Consider the following 17,843-nt stretch of genomic DNA (forward strand, 5'->3'; position numbering starts at 1 on the left):
CTGCTATCTGGCTTTAAATAGATGTTCTTAAGATTGTCTGACCAAAGTAGGCTCAGTTATTTTTTCTCTCCTTCCTTTAGTTTTTGAAATCTCTTGCAGCGAATTCTGTGTGTTAGAGAAGAAAGATGATTTGGAAACATACACAGTGGTGAACCTCATCCTTTTTATTTCTTTTTATTTGTTTTTACTTCTTCTAATGATATTGAATTAATATGAGACATCCACATAGAGATAATGGAAGAAAGAGAAACATTTGCAAGGGTAATAGATTCTACTTTAAGCTTTCGGGGGATTATCATAAACAGGGAGTAAAAATGTTTTAAGGACTGTGAAAAGTACCTTGCCAGTGTCCTTTTAAGGAGAACAACTACTAATGCATGAGTTACAGAATAGCGTGAAATGTAGCTTTTTACTAGGTGCTTTAGGTATGGTATGTTCATCTCATAATCATGTCCTAAATGGTACATTATATAACCTCCTGGCTCCGTCTTCCCTCCCTCAACCAAAAGAAAGTTTTCTATAATAGACCTTCTTCCATCAGTGATCAAGAAATTCCCTTACAGAGAGTAAGGTCAGATGTTAGGAGCACATATTGGTCCCTTTACAGACATGTGGAGAAATTGCCTATTGCTTGTAGCATCGGGCTGTGCAGACCATGTCCCAGTGACAGCAGGGGAGGCCGCTGCTCTCCTTACGTAGGATGAAGCGGCATGGTCTGCACAATGGCAAAACAGCAGTTTGGGTGAAGAAGAAGAGGGAACAGCAGAGGCAAGACATGCTTGTGATCTGTAATAAGGAATGGGCCAGGGATCCATCTGTGCTTCAGCCATGCACAGTTTTGCAGGCAGCCTTCATTCAAGCAATGAGAAAACTGCAATTTAGTCAACCTTCATTTACCACTCACTGCACTTCAGCGGCAGCTTTATTGCGAGTCTGTCTGTCTGTCTGTCAGCGGTCTGCTTTTGTAAGCCGGGCAGGCGTGGTTCCGCCTTGCACTTGAGGTCCCAACAGCAGTAAATAAACTCAGGGCAGCATTGCCACTGCGCATGGTGGGAGGCAAGAGGAAGGGCATGCTCTTTGGGGATCTCCTGGGTTGGGTCATGCACTGGACTTCTACGAGATTCCAGCTCTCTGGGGCTGCTGAAGCCCTGAGGGTGTTAATGTGGTACATGGCTTGTCAGGGTAGGATGCTTTCTAAAACCTGGCATTTTAAACACCAAAGATGCTTAAAAAAATAAAGTAATAAGCAGCTGAAATGTGATACAGTTTATCTTTATTACATACAAATAAAAACACACTAATAACAGATAATATTCTGGTTTTTCTTCTAAAATTCCTATATATGATTTTAGGACTAGGTACAAACCTCAGACATCACAGATAGTACCCCTTGATGTCGACATGTGATTTTTATTTTTGGTCTCTGGTACCGTTCCCAAATGAAAAGACTATAGAGGCATTTGGGGGAAGAATAGTCACTTGAGGAAGGACAGTTTGTTAATGTGGAGTGCTCCACCTAGGAATTAAGTTTAATTTCAAGCTATAAGGGAACACTGGGGAAAAAAAGAGAATAAAATCCCTACCATATTTAAATTTTCATTATTCCCTCTCAGATCCTGGTTTACTTATGAACATTCACAGTAGAAATGTTTACTTTCATTTATTTTTGTTATTGCAAACCACTGCTTCTATCAAAAGTATGTACTTAATCTTAAATGTGAATGCTAACACTAATCAATATTAATTAAACATGTTGTCTCAATTAACAGCTCTTTGAAACAACACAGATCTTGTTCCTCCTCTTTTGTACACTCCCAGCAGAATTTTCAAATTTCATTAATAACACTTGACGTAACCTAACTCAGCTACTTGTGAACACAGTCAGTCCCCCTTGTTGTCTTGCAGCTTTCCATCCTGAAAAATTTGGTTTATCTTAAAGCTGAATTGTGTACATTTCTGATATACTTTGGATTGTGATTGCAACTGTGAAGATCTTTATCATGTTGTCAGCGTCTCAGTGTCTGAGGGTTGTTGTTTTTTCTTAGCTTTATTTAGTATATAAAAAGTGTGAATTTGACAAGATACAGTTTCTAGCTAACTTTCAGATAGTGCATATATTAACTAGTTTCTTACTTTAAAATTCTCATACATACTTACACTGTTTTTTTTTCACAATGAAATTATCTGATTTGTGTTTTAAAAATATTAGAATCTTAAAAGAGATTTATGTTTATTTTCTGAATACTCAGATTATCTTGAATATTTAAATATACCATAGAGCAAATTCTGTTTCATAAATATTTGACCTATAGAGCTGTTCACAGTAGACAAAAGTATTGTACATAAGAGACAACTTTTTCTTCTGCTGGGGGGTTGGGGGGGAGAGACTAAAAGCATAGCAAAGTTATGATTGTGTGTATTTAATGGAAAACTTGGTCCTGTGTTTATGTCAAAGGTGCCAACAGATGGGCACCTGAGGTCAAGGCAGACACTTCAGCAAATGCTTTCCTTCTCAAAAGGAAATGTTTTCCTTCTCCATCTTGCAAACATGAGCAAGAAAGGTGGATGGGCTGGTAGTTTGCAGGTAGGTAGGAGGGAGGTGGTAAACTGATAGGTAGAGATTCACCACAGCAGAATGTAAATAATTAGAACAATGATATTTATAAGTTGTATTGTCCTTTTACATGAATAAAGCATGGCCTCACCACATCTAATTTTCTCCATAGATGTGTTCCTTTTTAAAGTGTATTTTCTTCCCTTATAAAGACATTATAACTCTTATCCTTATTGGGATTTTACAATTTCCACCATGTGTGTATGTTGGCCATTTTTTATAAACCATGCTTTTAAGTATTTTGCCTTATATGACTGAGTCAGTAACCCCCAGCATTATGGAAAAGTTCAAGAGAAGTGTTATATTGACTGGAAGTGAAAGAGTAAGCTCATCCCAGATATGAATGCTAAAAAAATGCTAAAAAAGCTACCAGTGAATCAAACTTATAATGTGAAACTTTCATACACAAGAGGTAGCACAGCCAAATTTTTCTGTTCTCCTCTCTGGCAGTTCCTTTGAACCCAGACTGATCCATCGTAAAACTTTAACCTCAATAAAGATGTCGGAGTAAGCCACAGTTAGAGACAGAAGCTATACCAGGAAGATGTTGAGTGCAGTGGGGAGGAAAAGCAATACACAGAAACAGTCCTTGGGGAACTGGAACCACAAAACCTGGGGGGAAAAAAATCTCAAATTTCCCTGGTATTCTCTTGGTACTTCCAGATTTTCCTTACATCCTCATTCTCCTCCCAGATCCCTCTACACCAAACATTCCTAGCTGCCTGTCATTGTCCTTGACTTGCATAGCACGGGACTTCAGGGGCTGCTTTTGGTGTGCCCTGGCTTTCTGAAGTCAGAATATTGGGTTCTTATGCTGTCACTGCAGATGGTACAGTCTTACCCATCTTACCCAACTCTAAAAAGCCCCAACTACTTCTGGCCTTGTATAAATAGTAAATAGCCTAATCGTTCCAACCGCAGAAACCAGTAGGTTTGTGTCTAGGACTGCCTTTGTTCTCACTTTACGGGGTTTTGTGTGCAGAAGAGAATGTAGCTTCCCACATGGATATGACTTAATGATTTCAAAAATATTCATAAAAAACAAGACTCCATATATCTTTTCTCATCTCCAATGAAATATACATCTATATTTCATTATGCATGCTAGTGTATACAGCTAGTGGTTTCAACATGCAGGTACTAATGTTTGGAATCATGCTCAAGTACAGCATTACAAAATCCGGTAACGCTGCTGAAAATGATTGCCTATATATTCTTTCCAGATTCTGATTGCGAGTATCATGTGCAGCTATAGCAAGGACGACTGGACTGAGCTTTCTAAAATGGCTGAGGTAATGGTTTCCTAAATGTGTTTCTTCATCTATCTTTTTTTTTATTCTCCTTGAAAACAAGAGCTGCAACAGGAAATTTCTGACAGAAATAGTTTCAAAGTGAAAAATGAGAATTTAAAGCATGTCCATTATAATTTGTTTATTCTGTGTTTTCATTAAAATGATGGTAATGTAAATTTAAAGGAAATCTGTTCCATAAAAATGGTCCCTTGGATTTTTAAACAGTACCTGGAAAGTCTTCAGTCTTTAAATCTATATGCTTTTTATTTGCATTTTAAGCAAGCTGTATATTATGACGGATGCCATGATAAAATTTAATTCTACCTTTGAGAGCCTAACTTGATCTTACCTTGCCTACAGGCACACTAGTTTGACAGCACCAAAAGAAATTTTGAATATAAAACTCTTGAATATTTAAAGTATAAAAGGCTCATTTAATGCCATTCTAGTTTTAATACAGACTTTCAAAAATAATAACTGGCAGAGAAAGCCAGTATATATAATAGCAGTCAGCAGGCTTCCTATAATATAAATCGAACCTTACACAAATGCAAACAGATTATGCACCTGAAATTTCAATTCAGTTTGAAGGAAAAAAATAAAAATAAAACTATTTAAAAACATGTACCTGTGTCCTTAGAGAATAGTGTAAGAAATACTTGATTAAGACAGTAATTTTTTCCTCATAGATTCAACTATCTAGAGGAAATAGAAACACATATTTTCAGATTGATAAAGGAAGTTTCTAACACATTTTAGTAAAGGAAAAAATTGCTTGTTATTATTGTTAGCATTAGCCCAGATTTAAATGTTTTATAAATATTACATTTTTTGTGTGTGTGTGTTTATATTTTTATATCTATGTGTATATATTTATGGGTGTGGAGATGTTTTGAATTTGTGTTTTTGTATGGTTGAATATGTATGTTTGGACATCATTTCTTTATTCAGTATTTTAAACCTTCTCACGGTGATACAGGAAGACGCTACGCTATTTTCTTTGGGTATTTTAAAACTATGAGGAAAAAAATCACTTTGGGGACTTAGGGAAGTGAAATTAAACATTATCAGTAATTGGCTTGGTGATCTTTCACGCTAGTCCATTTTATACCTGTATTTACCTAATTGACCATGAAATCTGTTGTGGAATCCATGCTTGACACGAGCCCTACCGCTTTTAAGCTGACTGAGATGAATGGCTGTATTGTGCCATTTGCTCCTCTGCCGTCCAGTTTTAAGACATACTTTCATCTGTGTTTGTATTTATGCTGCCCCTTTAGAAAAAAAAATAGTTATTTAAGTGTCCTTAATAACGTGCACTGTATGTAATATAGCTTTCTTCTGCAAAGCTGCTGTTTGCCTCCGCTCTGTGGTGTTTGGGCACTCTGTAACCCCCTGCTCAAAATCAGGGGTGTTTCACTGCCCGCCTGGGACCCCACGGAGCAGGCCGTGGCGGTGGCTCTCCCAGGCGCGGAGCCCCGGCAGGTAGGGCAGGTAGGGCAGGTAGGGCAGGTAGGGCAGGTGGTAGGGCAGGTAGGGCAGGCCTCGCCGCGGGACGAAAGCCCACTCCCAGTGGAGCCCTGCCTGTCATGGGGGCCTGCAGCAGCCGCTGCCCGGTTGGGCTCGCAGGGCTGGCGGGAAGGGGAAGGTCCTGAGCTGATGGATGGCTTCTCCCGCACTCCCTCTGAGAGCTGGTGAACCACTGCTACACAGCCGGCACAAGTTACTCCAGTTCAGTAAACAAAAACAACATGCAAATGCAAAACAAAAAGCTGGCTATGGCCCCACGGAAGGCAAAGGGGAGCTCCTCAGCTCAGGCTGGAGCAATTCAGTACAGCGTGTTTGTGTGCTGCCTGTGTACACCACAGCTCCTTTTCCCTTTATTTTAGCTAGTAGAGGGTGATAAGAGAAATTAGCACATGCAATATGTTTGTGCAGACCTTTTTTAATACTCTCATTTGACTTCAAAAACAAAAATATTTAATGACAAAACCTATGGCACAATGCAGGTACCTGCAGAAAATCTAGACAAAAAAATGCATTAAAGCAGAAAGGGGAAATTTACTCTGGAGTCCTAGCCCTGCAGAGCACAGCCACTTGCTCCCTGGGTATCACTGACTCCTGCACCTCGCCCTCACTCCTGCAGTAAGGCCCAGTGGTTACATTTCATTTTTTAGCATTACGCAGAACCAGCTCCTCATTGTTGTTATGTCTTTTACATTTATTTTTCACTTCTATTTCCTTTGCATTTTTGGGAAGCCACATCAACGTCTGAAAATTTTCTCTGTAATGTCCAACACGTTTGTTATTCAGGCTATCATAATAATAGCTTTCTCTCTCTTTTTGTGTAATCTTAAGAAGAAGAATCAAACAACTGAAGAAATCTATTTAACACGAGAAGTGAATGATACAGTAAAAAATATATTACTTTAAGTTTTGTTTTGTTTTGTTTTGCATATTTCACAGGCTGTTGGTGCAGATGCGCTGGAGTTAAATCTGTCCTGTCCTCATGGCATGGGGGAGAGAGGCATGGGCCTGGCCTGTGGGCAGGTAGGGCTGTAACAGCGATCTCTTTCATGTCTCTTCAGCAATCCTGCACTAGCACGTTTCTAGTTACACCTTGAGGGGAAGACACAAGCACCAGATTACTAGCTTGAGATTTTTAGCTTGAATGTGTTTAAATATTCAGTGCTGAAAGAAAAGAGAAAAAAAAAAACTGAGAATATACAAAATGCTTAGTTTTGCTGAGAACAAAAATGCATTATGCATTTGACAGGGAACAATATGAAAACAAATAATTTCCAGAAAGTGCCTGGACAGAATTTGTTGGTTTCACCGGACAGCCCTGTAGGTATCTTTTAGATCACTACCTGGTGCAAACTGCGTATCTCAGTAATGATTTTGAAGGACATGAGATATACAGACATTTCATTTTAAAATGTTTTGCATTTGAACCTAGCTGTATTCTGGAATCACAGAGAATAGGGCAGACATTCTGGTAGTGCCACCTACAGTTAACTTTGTCTTTTTTAAAAGCCTGCATCGTATAACCTATAGATTTGATGGGTTTATACAATTCTTATACAATTCAGCTTGTGATTGTCCATTCCAGGTGTCTCTGTCATACAGGCATCTGACATGGGAGTTTTTCAATACATGCCATGATTTCAGTTAGGAGAGAGTGTGTTGTTTTGCCCATTAAAAGAAAATAAACATGCTCAAAAGCCAATTCCTGTACTCGTTTCTGTTTGTAGTTTTCAGATATGCTTGCATGTTTTGGCCATAGTTTGAAATTTGTTTTGGTTCAGAAGCATGCCTAAATGTGAACTTGGAAGTCCCTGTAAAATTTTGGTTTGCATGAGGTACCAGGAGAGATTTTCTAGAGTTTGGTCAGTAAATTTTTACAAGTCCGATGTCTGTTTCCCTTTGTGTGTAAACCAAAAGAAAATTGAACTGAGTTTGTATATTCAAGGGCTTGGTTGGCTAAACCTGAATTCTGAGTGCTTGATTTCCCATCTTGCTACATTTTGTGGAGAGGAGGGAGATGCAGAGTGGGAGTCATGATTGTATGCTCTAAAATCAATATATACTATTCGGTTTATCCACTTGCAGAGCTCTAGTACACATCTTCATTCATCCTCACTTCCTCAGCTAAATATGAACCTTTTCAGAATGGGAGGTATGGTTGGATAACTAAACCATTAACTTTCTAAAACTATTAGCAAGGAGACAATACAGAGCTGTAATCGTTCCAAGGCAACTGAGGACACATTTCAGTTGAAGCTTTATCATAACAATACTGTCAGGCACAGTGCATGGGACTATATTATTTTTTTCTGCGATCAAAACAATGTCCATCTATTCCATGCTATAGATTTATTTAATGAAAATAATCTGTATGTTTTTCGTTGTCAGTGCTCATTTTCCAAAGTTGTGATTAAAGATGGGATAGAAGCAACTTATAAAAACCCTCCAGGACTACACTAGCAAAAGTGTAATGGTTATTATCAATATTTTTTTCAAAAGTGTGTTTAACAACAAACAGCTATAGAGGTCATTTTTATAAGTATATGAAGCAATTTGCACCCTTCATAGCACAACTCAGTAGTTTGGATTGTCTCCACACTCCACATGAGATTACTGCATGGTATAGTAGAAGTGTGCAGTTTGGCCAGGGAGAGCTCTGAAGATTTCACATGGGAGCTGAAATACGCTCATTTCAAGAATGCTTTTTTTCTGTTTTGTTTTGTCTGTTTGTTTGTTTGTTTTGGCATATGTTATTTCTAGCTTTCACTGGTTGGAATAATATATGCATGTGAAGCTGCTTAGATGTGTAGTCAGTAGGGAGCTGTCTGGCTACATGAGTTTTTACATATCTTTCAGCTATTGTAAAATCACAGAACCAAATGTAAAATCTGAGCACTCAGGGCTATGGTGTGGATTTGTGACTCTCTTTGGAGGACATCAGATCCATAAAGCAAGAATATTACATTATATATACATACATGTTTGTATAGTAATAGTATTTCTCTCTTCCCCATAAAATATAGATACTCTTTTGAATGTTTAATATATACTACTCTCACTTATATATATTAGAGGTTTTTTAACTGTCTGACTAAAAAAAAAAGAGCTAACAAAAGAACCTAGCTCTTTAGACAAATAAATGAATAAAACAAGTCATCTTTAGAAGGCCAAATCTGGAGGTTCTTCCTCAAAGTTGGCCAAGATAAATTATAGTAGTTTAATGTGTACTTCGTCAAAGCAAAGGGGGAGGATAAACCAGGTAAAATAATATGCGCTAGGAGATTTATTAGTAGCCCTTGAGGGTCTTTTACATGTGGGGGCCCTGGAGGGACCCATCGTAACAAAAGTGCTAGGCAAATTTCCCCCCCCCCCCCCCCCCCCGGAGCTAAAGTCAAATAGGTCATATATAGGTACTGTGGGGAACAGAGGGCTCAGATATGTTCTATAAAAAAAAACAGCACTCAATATCTAGAAGGAAGGTTACAAGACTTTGAGAGATATAGCAGCTCTCCTCTTTGTACAGTGAAGCAGGTTTTCTTAAATCTTTTTGATAACATAATCCACATATTCATAGGAAAATTTCTTAGGGATTAGGTCAATCTTCATGCCTAAACACATCAAATCCTCAGGAAACTACAGAAATTGCTGAGATTAAAATAATGGCGGATAAACATGCACATGTATTTTTACTATTTTTAATGTCTAAAATGTTCTGCTTTTTTGCCCTTTTTTAATGAAAAAAAAAGGTAAAAGAAAGGTTAATTACACTGTCTACTTTTTCTTCTCATTTCAATTCCTGCGGTGTGCCTAAGGGGAGTGTAGAAATCTGGGAACACTGGTTTTGTTTTTTCCTAACCTGTTTTGTTATCTACTTTCAAACACTTTCACTGTTTTATACCCACTGTAAATTTTAAAAATTCCAGATATATCTGAGTAACATATATAAAGAATTGGTACTCAGAATGGTTGTTTCTCTTATACTGAATTACAGTTCTCAGCTTTTATTTGATTTTAATTCCAAGTCATTAGTGCAGACACTCTGGCGCCTAAACAGCATAGCTAGCCAGAGGGTAATATTAAGAGGCATCTGTAACGCTGCCAATAAGTTACTTAAAGCTGGTTCTGTATAAAATGTCAATTATATTTACTAACGCTGATTAATGATAATAAAGTCGAGGTTTGTGTTCTTTCATAATAATCTGCAACTGTGTAAAAGTTTGATATCATGAAAAATTATAATAGAATTTCCATCATTTGGCTAAACAGCGCTAATGCGTGTATTTTCCTTGCATCAGATAGTGTTAGTGTGCAAAACATTTAATAGTAAGCATGAAAAAAACCATGGTGAACAAAAGATTATAAAAACAAATGACAGCATGTCTTTCCTACTACAGTTTATTACTGCAGTAATCTTAGCAGAAAATTATAAAAATAGCAAATCAATTGAATATCTCACAATTAAGTGTCTAACTTGAGTTGTTGCATTTGTAGTGCACTTTTTGCCTCATTTAAAGACACTTTACGTTTTTTTGGCTAATCCTAAAAAGTGATATTAAACATTTAGCACCATTACTATGAAGTGAAATCTACAAATTTCAGTGTTTGGCTTTTTGGTTTTGGTCCAAAAGTCAACAATTCCCTCCAGCTGTTCTGGTAAGAATGAATAAATAGTTGAATCGCGTCAGTAATCTGGGGTTTATTTTGCATTCCTGCTATGTTTTGTGTCATTCTTTGTTGTACAGAGAAAAACCCTAGTCTAGTACTTGCAATATATTAATTGACTAGGACAGGTGATATCCAAATACTTTGAAAATATCACTGAGGCTGTATAGACAAATGGGGACTGAAAATCAACATCGAGAAAAAGAGAAGAGCATCCTACAGTGCTGGAGAGCTAGTAAGAAAGATGGCAGACGAGCTAGAAAATAGGCAAAGTGTAGTGCCAGATGATACAGCCAGAGCAATTGCCACAAATTGCAGGGTGAACATTTCAGGTTGGGAATCAGGAAAAAAAAAAATCACTAAGAAAGTGATGCAACACAGGCACGTGTTGTCCAGTAGGGCTGTATAATCACCATCTCTGGAATTTTCAGGGCTCAGGCAGGCAAAGCCATGGCCCACCTCATCTGTTGCTGGCACTAGTCCTGCTCAGAGCAGAGCTGGGACTAACTGACCTTGAGAAATTCTTTCAAACCAACATTTCCATGATTCTGTTGCTTCACCATACAAAATTTCTACCTAGAGGCATTGCATTGTTTATACCAGCAATAGGGATTGAGTAGTGGATAAAGGAAGTAACAAATACTTGTTCACTTGGGGTGAGATGTTCAGTGTGAAAGGGAGATCTCAAGTTGAAAGCAATACCTCAGTTACATTTCCAAAGCACAGAGGATCTTTCTATACTTTTTAAAAAACATTTCATAATCAAAGATCTCAGCCTAAGTGCAAGAGCAGAGTTTTTTATGCTATAAGCAAATACTTTAAAAGTTAATAACAGCCTGGCTTATAAATATGTATCATTAATTAGTTATACCTTCTAACCTCCAGTATATAAAATAGCTTATCTCAGCATTTAAGCTTTAGTTTTGAGGGATTGATTACTTTTTCTAGCTTATATTGAAGGAGACATGTATTTCTCTTGTGAGCACTGAAATCCAGATCCTGGTTGTTTAAATATTCAGATCATATGTAAAATGAACTTTGCAGTTGTTTTCTTACCTTTATTTTCGTTCCATTTAAAGTCCGCTTGTTACAGCCTCTGCTACTGATTGTGTTCATGTTCATTACCTGCAATTAGGGCATAAGTTTCATATAAGCCCATGTTGCCTCGTGCAGAAGAAGATGAGTCTGTTAAAAAGAAAAAGCAAACAAACAAACTGGTTATTCTGGAAAGATGAAAACTAGCTGCATGGCACAATTAAATTTGCTCTGCTGTACCTTGGAAATAGGAAAGATGAGGCTGCTTCTTAATTGAAGTGCACAATATAGCATGATAATTCACTGCTGCTCTGCCAGCAAGGAGCTTGAAGTATTTTATATAAATGATGCCCCAAACACAATTTGATTATATCTGTGTTCATGTGGCATTTTACTATCACCCTACAATAATGTGCTGGTTAAATATAATTCATTGAGTCCTGCAGGCAGAATTAGTTCTCTCTCTTCTCTTTTGTATCACTTACTGCAATAAATTAATGCAAAGTACAGCAGGGTGGTGTTGTGCTGTGCAACAACAGCAGTGGCAATGTTGTCCCCTCAAATCCAGTATAATCCAAGCGTGGTTACTGTTGGTGTTTGCGGTGGAGTTTTGGGATTTATGTCTCATTCTCTTGAGTTGGCTACTTTCATCCTTTTTGGATGGGATCTTAAGAAAATAAGGCCTAGCTGATCTCACTGCCTTTGCTTCTTTCAGTCCCCTCTATTGCTTTGGGGAATGTTTCAGCTAAGTGACCTGTTTCAATCAAATTTCTCAGAGAGAGATGAAACTGTTTCAAAGACAGTGAATTTCTGTAAGTTTCTTAAAACAAGACAGCTGGGTAGAAAAGAAAAATTGTCTGCTGCCTAACTGATGGGTGTGAACAGTAGCCGTAACAGTCCAGATGAGGGAAAAGCTCTGTCAGAGACACAGGAGATTCAATCACAACGCACAAACTCCTCAGAAATGGGGATTCCTTAGTTGGGGCACTGACGGCATTTTCTGCTTGCTCAGGAAGGTGATGGCATGTGCTTCCTCTCCCCAAACCGTTCATAAGTCTTACACGTTGCCTCAGAGAACAAAGGCACACCAAGCCCAAATGATCTTTTGGAGTACATTGACCTAAAGTTGCACCAGAGGAGATTTAAGTTGGATATTAGGAAAAAATTTTTTTTTCATTGAAAGATTGTGAAGCATTGGAACAGGCTATCCAGGGAAGCTGTTGACTCACCATCCCTGGAGGTATTCAAAACACGTGTAGATGTAGTGCGTAGACTTTAGTGGTTTCGAGTTTAGATTTGGCAGTGTTAGGTTAATGGTTGGACTTGATGATTTTAGAAATCTTTTCCAATCTAAAAGATTCTGCGATTCTATGAAATTGCTGCAGATCCAGAGGAGCACCTGGTGCGCTGCAGAAACATGGAATATTTGGCATTGTGTCACAGAGGGTATTTTGAATGTGTAAGGAGAAAGGCATCTGCTAATTATTTTGTTCAACTCATGCAAACCTATGCATAGTTTAAATGTATTTCTTCCATGTCTTTAATTCCGTATGTCCTTTTAGTGCTCATGTGTTCTACTTTTTGTAGCACATAAAAAGAGACAATACATAATAATGAAGTACAACAGTTAATTGGTATTTTGTCTCAAGAATTCTGTTTTTCATATGCTCAAGAAGCAATGAATTAAGATGCAAAGTTTAATAAATTCATCATCAGAACCCTATTCTGTAATTTTATATTGCAGTTTGACAACATTTAATCCACTGTTATTGCTTTGAAGGATTTTTAATTGAATTACTCAAAACACAAAACAGAAAATAAAAAAGGGATTATAAAAAGGACAGTAATGTTAACAGCACTACTGCCTGGTTGAAACTTTTTAATGACATGGTATGTACAGCTGTTAAAAAGGTTTTAAATACTTTTTATGTATAGTGACTTTTTATTTTTATGTAGAAAGCATTCTCTGCAGAATCAGTTTTTCTTAGAAAATGTAGAAGTGATTCTGTTTTCTTGAAATTCATGAAGGTATGAAGGAAAGTTAGGGATAACCTTATGTTCACTCTCACTGTGATGGAAGCATTTCAGCTGGAGTTCAAATTATGGATGACGAATGTCACAAAGAAGGTGAGTTCAGCCAAAATACAAGTGAACTACCACTGTTTAAAAAGGAAGTAAAAAGACTTGGCCAGTTTTAATGGCACTTAAATACCCTATGACAGAGTATATAGTGAGTGCCTTCTAGAAGGAAGAAAAAGAGTGATTTTCTTAAAAAAACAAATGGCAACCTGTACTTATTCCTGAAAATTTATTTTAATGCACTGAGAAGCTTTCACAAAAGGAAAATGTAGAAAACTCAGGCAAGCATATTTCTGTGGTCTACATGGTCAAATGTTTTGGTTTACTGATTCTGTGGACTGCTTTGCCTGTAGATATGTGGTTGCTACATAACATGCTGCATTTGTTCATACATCTCATGCTCAGTAAACAGGATTTATTTCAAAGGAAAGCATCAGCAACAAGTATACGTGTTCAGGTAAAATAAAACAATTTCAGATTGTTTATCTTAGCTTACAATAAAAGTTAACTACACAGTGCACATTAATAGCTTTTCCTTTCTGTGCTTTCAGTTGTATGTTACCATTTGATAAAGGTAGTTAACAAAGTCTTCTCACTGCCTACAGGAGAATTATCAGGATTAGGCTCATACTTCTAAAATTTTGCCTCACCTTCTAGTAAAGCTGGTCAATGCACTGGAAGGCTAACTACAGTAGATCAAATCTGAACAAAGGCCTATATGATGATTATTTTAATAGCCAGTGGGAAATCCTCAAAGTATAGGTTTTAAATTCCTTAATTTGTTGGTTTCAAAGATTTATGGTTTTCTCGAGTATCTGGTATTTTCTGCCTCTTTATTATAGGAAGAGGGACCAAGAGCTTACCTACTTGACCACAAGAAAAAGCAGCTCTCATATATTCAACCTCTATGCTTTAAAAATTTTTCATGTATGACGTAAACTTAATCAAAGCTTTATGCCTTCTAGGAGGTAACCTCTGCATGAACTAAGGAACTGAAATATTGTTTAATCACACTCTGTACTGCTTTTTTACAGTGATATGAGAAACAGTACCTTGGTTGGATAGAAACAACCAAGATAAAGTATTTTGTTCTGTCACAGGTAAAAAGGCATTTATATTAGTCAACACTTAAATACACCACTACTGCCGATAAATAAATCTTCCTAGTTAGTATCTCCAAGACATTTATAAAAGGTAAATATGCTGTTTCACATTTTTCACTTGGAAGGTTTAGGCCCAATTGGTATCGGAACTAAATGATTTGCTGATTTGAATTGGCAGTCTGTGCTTCACCCTTTCAGGCCAACTATTATTAACCTTTATTCTAACAACCAAAGAAAATAATGGTTGTGTCTGAGTCCTTTAATGTTGCATAAAAATCAATAGCTGTAAATAGTGATTCCTACAGTTTTAACTGGCCTATCTCAATTAAACATAGAGAACTTTTCCTATGACATACCGATAACATTTTTTTAAAAATTCCTAGTAATGCATTTTAAAAGTAGAAATTTCTAACAATGTTGTTTCTTCTGGTTGTTTAGATTAACATTTTAAATTAAAAAAAAAATCATAATGATGAAAAACATTATGGTTCAGTGACCTACTTAGAGAACTCAATTTCAAAATAAATTTGGTTATCTTTCTCTTACTGGTGGGGAGAAATTAAAAAGCTTTTATGTGATCTGAAAAAGGGAGTAATTGCAAAGCTGGCTATATGAAGACAGCCACAAACATTTCAAGTCTTAGTTGTACTTGATCTTGACATCCCTCTTATCATTGCTCTAACATTCCAACACAAATCTGTGTTTTGTACTTTTGTGTACTGGTCAATCAAAAATTTCCAGCTCATTTTTGACCTTGTCTTCGCATTGGTTATCTTTTCAGTCCTTAAGTGCTACATTATGAAAGGAAGAGTGTGGGAGTGCCGTGCTGTTAATAAGTAATCCAAAGTGGATCTCCCACACAGCACTTTGATAAATGTATTCTTGAGTTTGGATACTGACCTATGTTAATACGGGATGCTATTAGATGAGATATGTTAAAAACTTATCAGTACAGTCTTCTATGGGGGGGGGTTGGAGTATTTTTTTTTTTCTTTAACATGCTGTTAAGCATTGTTCATTTGTACAGCTCCAGTAGTGTACTAAAATAAGGAAATGCTATATCAACTGAGCGTTCTCATTTTCTTCATTTGGAATAGAGTGAGGTGATCAAAGGCTATTTGTACTACACTTTTAACATTTTCAAATATTCTAACTGAAGAGCTGAGGAAGCAAGAAATAGTGATTGTGATGCCAAATGAGGGTCAGATAAAGCAAGATTGAGATCTACTAAAATTTAAGCTTGTTTTGAAATTCTGATTCTATCAAAATCTTTTATGAACCTTTTGAGATTTATTTGGTTAATCCTGTTAAATTTAAAGTTGTCCGTTTTTTTTCACGCGCACCAAATTTCTTTTAAAATTTTCAAAGTAGCCTATGCAATGTACGAACCACAGTAGTAGTAGTGTCATAGTTTCATGTTGGCGGATGTTATCTCTGCTAGTATAGTCTGAGTCTCAGAGCTTTGACTTCTTTGCTCAGCCATAACCAAAGCCTGGACCTAATCTTGAGTGACTTGATTTTGTTCAGTAGCACATTGGTACAATTAAAAAAAAAAAAAAAAAGAGAGGGAATCTCCATTAGACTCCTCCAAGTGGAACTTGTAATGACTGATCTGAAGAGCAGTTGCTCAAATCATGACACCATGCTTGCAGCTCTACTTAAAGTAATAAAGTCGTAGTATAAAAGAAGTCACGACTTTTTTAGTTCTTAAAATATACAACAGAAATTAATATATGTATATATATAGGATCAAGTTGCCAGGCTGTTGCTTGGATTTTTACTTTGTCGAAAACAACTATAAATTAAATCTTTACTCCCTAAAAAAATATATAATATAACATATGGAATATGTAGCAAATAATAAAAATAAAATAAAAACTGTAGAAATACAGGTAAATATAAAAATGGAGTGTTTACATGGACTTCAAATGGTGATGTTTTTGCCTAAATAAAAAGTCCATAACAAAAAAGAGATAATGCAGTCTGTAAAAAACTAAATGGAATTTTCCAAGTCTTAGTTCTACATCTGAATCTGTAGTATTTTGTAAGAAAAAGCATGTTTATTTCCTTAGTAGTACATGCTTATTTATTGAAGTCATATGATATGTCTGCAGTTTAAAGATTTTTTTAAAAAGAGAATACTTACTACATGGAAAATAAAAATGCATACATTTACCTCATAGACTTATTTTTAAAAATATATTTTTTTTTAAAGGAAAAGAGCATTTTAGAGTATGTAAGAGGATACAAAATAGGTATGATCTTGAATTAAAGCAGCAAGCAGTAGTCACAGTACAGATCGTTGCTATGGTAGTTCAGCAAAATGGTGACTTTGTAGACCATGCTTAATTCTTCTCATATTAATCACTGATCTTTTAGAAATTCTTCCCCCCCCCCAAAAAAAAACAAAAAACCCAGCAACAACAAAAAACTTATAGCCCCTCTTCATTTTGAAAAGACCTCTTGTTTCAAAGTGCAAGTTAATTAAAAACACTGAAGGCCTGAACTGGAATAAAACACTTTGAATGGAACAAAATAGGTATTTATATATTTTTGAATTTATATCCTGAATATGATTTTCCAGTACCATCTTATTGAAGGTATCTAATGAGATTTTGAAGTGTTTTTTTTGCTAAAACAGTTCACACAAGTAAATAAAACTGTAAAATAATATATATGTAGAAATTAAAAATATACAACTGAAGTGACTTACTGACTCATAAGTTCAAAATGAGTTGCACAAAAAGTTACTATTGTCATGAAATCTGACAAAACACTGTACTTCCAGCTGTTTTCTGTTTTTACTCATTGCGAGCAAATAGCGAAATATTAACTTGTTCCAAAACCTACTGTAATTAGTTAAAATACTTCTACTACCTTTGGTGCACTTTAGATCGCACACGAAAAGGCAATACAGGACTGACCAAAAAGAAGTCCTGAATTCAAATGACATTATCTAAAAGTTCATTTTATGGCATTGGCTCCACATTATCATATCCATTATTATAGATTCTAGCCAGAAGGACATCAGCTCTTGTCCAGAAGCTACCTTTGTGTGGAGTTGATTATGCTGACCTTTGAAGTCATTTAGACATTTTTGGAAATTTTTCCTAATATATATAGATAGGTTCACATACAACTGTGAAAACTGTTATTCCTGCCTTAGGTTAAACTGCCTCATTTCTTTCTTTTTGACAGCTGTGGTCAATAGATGTTGACCAAAAGCTGTCAAATTTCTTGAGAAATGAAACATTTTTTTTCCTCAGATGAGAAGTAGAGAGTTATTTGTCTTCTGTCCAGGGAAATCCTTCCCATTAAATTGACAGGCTTTAAACAAATTGTTAGCTTTAATTGTTTGAAATAGGACAAATGCACAAACTAAAGTGCCCCTTTCTAGGATGAAAGAAGACAGTAAAATTAACCAGGATATTCAGAAATGGTGTCTCTTTTGCTGTAGTGATTGACTGCAATTCTGTATTTAGGTACCATAGATATTTTGGGTAGATAGGCAATCTTATGAAGGCAGTATTG

General features: G+C 36.3%; 1 protein-coding gene and 1 long non-coding RNA gene across 8 annotated transcripts in view; one reads left to right on the plus strand and one right to left on the minus strand.

Annotated features, from left to right (window-relative positions):
• The window catches only part of LOC308199396, an 18,106-nt gene extending 6,825 nt beyond the window's left edge, over positions 1 to 11,281 (minus strand). The window contains exon 1 of the long non-coding RNA XR_013954605.1: positions 11,152 to 11,281. This is a non-coding gene — a long non-coding RNA (uncharacterized lncRNA). The remainder of the gene's footprint in view (positions 1 to 11,151) is intronic.
• The window catches only part of DPYD (dihydropyrimidine dehydrogenase), a 352,451-nt gene that overhangs the window by 238,892 nt on the left and 95,716 nt on the right, over positions 1 to 17,843 (plus strand). For 5 of the 7 annotated variants that reach the window (XM_080603522.1, XM_080603523.1, XM_080603524.1 and 2 more), the window contains 2 exons: positions 3,838 to 3,906; positions 6,373 to 6,456. The exons of 1 other annotated variant lie outside the window; for it this stretch is intronic. In XM_080603522.1, coding sequence (XP_080459648.1) covers positions 3,838 to 3,906; positions 6,373 to 6,456 — 153 coding nt within the window. The remainder of the gene's footprint in view (positions 1 to 3,837; positions 3,907 to 6,372; positions 6,457 to 17,843) is intronic. One more of the 7 variants, XM_080603520.1, reaches the window with a different exon arrangement.

This window comes from Anser brachyrhynchus (genome assembly GCF_964034855.1).
Source record: "Anser brachyrhynchus genome assembly, chromosome: 8".
Classification (NCBI taxonomy): Eukaryota; Metazoa; Chordata; class Aves; order Anseriformes; family Anatidae; genus Anser; species Anser brachyrhynchus.